The following is a 6,000-nucleotide window of genomic DNA, read 5'->3' as shown; positions in this document are numbered from 1 at the left end:
GAAAAAAAAACAAGACGGCTACATTTCAAAATTAGCCACCATAAAGTTGTGATGACTGTTGTAAAAAGAATTAAAGGGACAAAACATGGTATCAGAGGTAACGTGGCATTCATTCCTGCATTTAATACGTGTGCCGGTGTGGTAAAAGTGACACTAGTGTGGTAGACTGGCATCACCAACAAAGTTGGTAACCACACTCGTGGCTTCCATATTGGTGTCACTTTTACAACTATCCAATAAGTTTCATTTCTACAACTACAGTCCTGGGTACCTCGCAAGTGCCACTTCTACAAGTACAATTATTAGGCTACAACACAATATATTCGCTCATTTTGGTACTTTATCGTCATGTTGACCATTCCTGCAGAAGAAAAAAATTCTTGTTTTTTTTCTGAAATCAGGCTAAAATTAATGAGCGCGCTGATGTCATCCATAAAATTTACTTGCTGTGGCCTCAACTGAAATACAGAAACTATCATTTGATATTACAGGTTATAAATAAGACACAAATACTGGGTAGTAGTATGTTCATGTTCAAGCTACGATACGTGTTGTTTACATGGTGACAAGCAGCTGTATTACCCTTTGAAATATTCATGGGTGTTATATTTTCACCTGTGTATGTATGTCTGTGATTGTTTGTGCCAACAAGATAACTCAAGAACTGTTGCTGAATGGTGAATGATTTTGGTGTGTTGGTGGGGTGTGACAAAAACGGAAATAATTACATCTTCGGCCCCTAGCGGCTTCACTTGGAACTGCAGCGGACTTATCTTTTTATATCTCGTGTTCTGAATAAGCCGTGGTTACGATTGATGGTTGGTAGATAGCTCTTGTGCTAAGACATACGTTTGCGCCCACAGCGATTAGTATTGAAATTGCAAGGTAATTTTTGTCAAGACTTTCGGAAGACGACTTCTCCAGAAAGGAATCAGGTAACGGATTTCCATGATTTTGGTATGTATGTAGCTTAGGCCACACCAATTTAATTTCTTGGTTCACGGATTTTTTCATAAAAAATTTGGAGCGAGAGGGCGAATTAAAAATAAAAATAAAAATTGTAAAATGGTTGGGATAAAGGTAACGACTAATCCAAAACACAAAGAAAAAAAGTGTTCAGCTTGAAAAAAGTAGAAAAACACTATTATTGTACAGTAACAGCACCTGCACCCACACTTTAAGGAGTTTATAATATAAAGGCCAATTTGCTACACCAGAAAGTTGGTGAATTGTTTCATTAATGGTGAAAATTTGCTTAGAGGTAATTTTTATTTTTATTTTTTTTTCCAAAAAATAGGAGCGAGCGAATCCGTGAACCAAGAAATTAAATTGGTGTGGCCTTAGACCATGATGTACAAAATGAAATACAAATTATTCAAAATAGGAGGTCATTTCCAGAATTAATGAGGATACGATATATCCGGGCCAATTCCAAAGGTCTGATCAGTGTCAAGTTGACCAAGTGTATTACTGTGCGGACGTACGCCTTCTCTATCTCACTCTCTCTTTTTTTAAATCACTACCCGTCTCCTATATCCTGTAGTTCAGGGCTCCGAGCTCGCCCTCCTCACCGCTTAGCTAAACTCGAGTGAGAGCATATGGCATGCTCTGTATTAGACCCTTCCTCTCGCAAAGCATCTTGCGATAGTACTCAATTCCTTGTCCCTTTGTCCTCTGTTCGGATTTACATTTGTTTCGACATATCGGGGACCCCACTTTTACCTCATAACTATGTTCCCCCTTACTCTCCATTCCTTCTCTGACAACACAAGACCCTGCTCAAGTCTAGTTTTTTTTTCTAAATGTTTCACTATATATATCTCATACATTCGGATCCATCGTGTCTTTGCGTTACGTTACAATCCAAACAAACTGCTAATGTTTCTAGGGAACGTCAATCATTGAACGGCGTTGATAACAATCTTGTCCTGAACATGATATGGTCTTGTCATTAAGTGGCAGATAGCTTCTGATGTGAGCATAAGTTGGGGTAGGTTTGAGCCCTCTAACATTTAATTCTGGAACTGTAGGGGCATAGTTGTCAAAACATAGACAGCTGACAATTACCTAGGGTCTGTGTGCTCCTTTCCGTAAGGCCTGGTCAGGCTATTTTAATTTCCCATCATCCGCAGGGAATCTATTTCATTTGATGTAAATCATAGGGAGGAACTGATTATTTCCCGTAAGTGAATTTGAGTCTGGCCTGCCAATTTTTCGTGAGACGTAGCGGAGACGGCATTTCTATAATACACCACCATGGAATTTTCACATTTTCTTATTAGTAATGCAAATTGGGTCTTCAATTTGCATAATTGTCATCAATAGATGCTTCCCTTTTTCTCACTTACACCCGCAGAGCGCCGTTTGTTTGAAAGTACTGTTATGAAATCCAATAGATGTATTACATTTTCTCCTTACTTATTTTCAACATTATCATCTACCTCACGTCGCCGGGGTGTTTTTAAACACCACCCTTGTTGCATTTCTGATGCAACTGCAAATTCTACCTGCAGTAATAATATTTTTCGTTACGGGGCGCTTCTGTGCCGTGGAATACTCATGGCTCTTGCTTTCATGTATGCATGCAATGGATTAGTTGTAACGGACTTTTAGAAACGTCCTACTAACATAACTTTTTTCGTGCAAAATTTCGAGAATGATTAAAACCCTGTTTTTAGCTTTGCATACATTCAAAATTATTTGCAACCTGAGGACAATAATCGCATTTCTCTGACCATGGATAAACACCTGTTAGAACTGATCTAATTATTTGGTTCCAAGTGTTTAAACTCTTATGTATTGAGAGAAAACATGGGGCTCTGTATCTTACAAGACACGTTTAGAAAACCATATCTGATTATCAAAACAAAAACTAGAAAGTTTGATATTCATAAACTTGTGCTTTTTCAGATGATGAGTGTGACAAGGCATAACTAAAATTACATTTCCTATTTCAACAAACGCCTTTCTTCCTTTCTACATGTCCCATTTGACAAAAAAGCAAGTCCAGACAAGTGATAAACGACAACTCTTTATCTTTTTATTCAACACAAATCAGTGATAAAAGCTAGATTCTGTGCTTGTCTTATGTACGAATAGAAAAATACAGCCCTCACGCCATACATATGTTCTGTAGAAAATCTCAAGACAATCAGAGGTTATAGTTTGCTGTGCTCACATATGTCAAAAGGCACCCTAAAAGTATTACAATATCACAGTACATGTGGCTTGTACACCTACAATGTGAATATATCAGTTGTGACACTGATACATCTTTGCATAAAACACCAGTAACACTATATACAAAAAAGTAAAATATTTCACAATTACTCATATTACGTCAAAGCAAAAAACAGTTCCTAAAATCCCAAACAAGTTGTTTTCAAATTGTTTATACATGTACAAAGAATAAACATCCTCTCTTTATCTATTGGAATTGAACAAACTTTGTCTTCAGAGTATAGTGCGTTGAATGGAAAATCACTTTAAAGTGACTGCTTAAAAGTTGTCACACAAATCCACACATTTACATTATGACAAAAAATGATGCATTCATCCTAAAACAAGATTGAATTCTTCAAACAAAACGTTGTAAAACTTTGGTCCCATTTTCAACCACTCTGCTGTGCTGGACGTATCCTTCACAATATCTCTCTCAAAATGTATGAAATATTTACAACAACTTTACATTCTGCATCCAGAAGCAGCATCTTGTTATTTTCAAGGCAGTAGTCTACTAAAAAGTTTCACTTCATTTTAAAAATCCTTCATCTGCAATAGCAGATAGTTGCATAGAATTACATAGAGGCTGCATACTGTGTTCACTGACATGTGCAAAGTTTTACAGTACATAAAAGACGTGTATAGATTTGTTTTAACAGATATTGTTACACTTGGCAACTTTGGTACAGTGGAGCTTTTGAAGTATCTCAAAGAACAACTCACACAAAAGCAAAACGTATTCTGTAGTGTTGTTGAGGTTGACTTAGATTGTGTAATACAATATAGAGACTTGGTGCATATCAATTACTTCATTAGATTCACATCTTTACAGACAAAGCAATAAGCAAGCATGGAAATAACTCTATTTTCATATACATGTCAAAAATTTCGAAATCTGGTAAACACAAAATAACACTTTAAACTTTATGCTCTGTGCAGTTTTATTGGACGGCACAATCTAACTGTAATATTCAAACTCCTGACGGTCAACAAAACCAGGTCGTGACTAATCGTCCAGCTGACAGAGGATGGCGACGCCCCGCTCGATCCAGTGTCGCTGGGGCTGCTCGGACGGCAGCTTGATGTAGGTGACAAAGTTGGTGGAGTGACCGGTAGTGGACAGCGTACCTCGGCGCTCGCTGGTCTTGTAGACAGGACACATGTAGCGCGAGCCATCCTGGACTTCTGCCTTCTTTATTGGCTTCATCCAGATCTATACAAGGGCAAAAAGGACAATGATCAACTTCTAACTAACAGAGCACATATTTGTTTGTTTGCTTTGTATAACCAGTAAACAGCCTTTATATACATAGCATACCAGTTTTGCCTCTTAAACACAAAAACAGGCACAAGCTGCACAGGTTTTGAGTAAACTTTCTGCTCTAGCACTTCATTATACCTTTCATGCATGTTGATATTGCAATGTCTGGTTAAAAAGCCCTTAAAGACAACAAGCTAGTGTTCACGTTTTGAACTGTGCAATGCCATGCAGTGTGATGCATTTTACAGTATACATAAAGTTGAAGGCCCCTGAGACATAAACAAATGTCTGGACATATAAGCAAGGTCTAGGCAAAACAAGATGCTTTCACCTTTGACCTTTGACATGTGCACTCAAAAGTATGAAACAGCTTATTCTATAACAGGTTGAAAGCACGTCAAGACTTACCACTGGCACTTTGTCAAACAGGATCTTGGGTTGAGACTCGGCAAGTTTCTTGGTCTTCCTGTCCCAGCGACAGCCCTCAAGGAACAAACCTTGGACGTACACACCTAATACAGAACAACAAAGTACATTATTTTATACTTCATAAAAGCACGAAAGTGTACAAGAAACAATGTAAGCTAGTAACAAGACAAATGGAAGATTTTTTTACTTGTAACTTTTATGTTGGCTTAATCATCCTAATCTCCAAGCAGATCCTAAGATGCCATAAGATAGTATCAAAGCTGGCCAAGGAGTATAGCTGGCCAAAGGGAGTCAAACGCGCACCTACGGTGGGTTTGATACTATATTACACCAACGTGGATCTGCTTGGAGATTATAATCATCCATCATCATCCTGAAGTCTTCAATGATGACAGAAAAATGTTAGTAGAATGTGTTCCCTTATATTATGAACCCAATGCTTTTGAGATGACCTCAAATAGAAGCTGGTGCCATTTTCAGTGCCATACACAATGTCATCTATTTCCTGTGCTAAAATCTTTTTGGTAGGAATAACTCCTTTTTATAACAAAGTTAAAACTTTGTACACTTTATTGTAAGTCTATTTTGGATAGACTAAACGTTTTTGTATAGTGTACACCCATACTATGTACCAGTATGCAGCCCTAGATGAAAATTTTAAACTTTGGGAGCTACCAAATGGAGGCTACTTGGGGGTGGTCAAGCTCACTTACACCCACAGTCATTAGACTGACTGACAACCGAGAGGATGCAGGAGACATCTACATACCGTCCTCCGGAGGTTCGTTGTACGTGCGGTCATCCAGTACCTCCTCCTCGTACCCCAGCAGATCGATGGGGATGGTGTACTTCCTGGCAAAGTTCTGCTGCGCGCTCGTCATGAAGGCTTGTGTGAAGAAGAAGCCAGAGATCCAGAACACCGGCGGAGGCCCACCATCGTACCAGTCCTACATTAGAGATAGACAGAAGTTCAAATGTTAAGTTAATTTTTTCCTCACAGTGCACTGTCACACTGAACGCCTTCTGTCCAGTCCAGCTGCTAATGCTGTATGAAAGTTGACTGTTTTTAGCGTAAAAAAATGTATTAT

General features: G+C 38.4%; 1 protein-coding gene across 1 annotated transcript in view; it reads right to left on the bottom strand.

The window, feature by feature from the left end:
- Window positions 1-3,018: 3,018 nt before the first annotated feature.
- LOC118406252 (dynein heavy chain 7, axonemal-like) overlaps window positions 3,019-6,000 on the bottom strand; it is a 62,937-nt gene continuing 59,955 nt past the window's right edge. Inside the window, 3 exon segments of the mRNA XM_035806181.1 lie at window positions 3,019-4,435; window positions 4,892-4,995; window positions 5,682-5,859. Of these exon segments, the coding sequence (XP_035662074.1) occupies window positions 4,229-4,435; window positions 4,892-4,995; window positions 5,682-5,859 (489 nt within the window). The 3' untranslated portion in view covers window positions 3,019-4,228.

Source organism: Branchiostoma floridae, chromosome 18 (assembly GCF_000003815.2).
Source record: "Branchiostoma floridae strain S238N-H82 chromosome 18, Bfl_VNyyK, whole genome shotgun sequence".
Classification (NCBI taxonomy): Eukaryota; Metazoa; Chordata; class Leptocardii; order Amphioxiformes; family Branchiostomatidae; genus Branchiostoma; species Branchiostoma floridae.
Note: the sequence above shows the minus strand (reverse complement) of the source record. Positions and strands in the feature narration are given on the sequence as shown.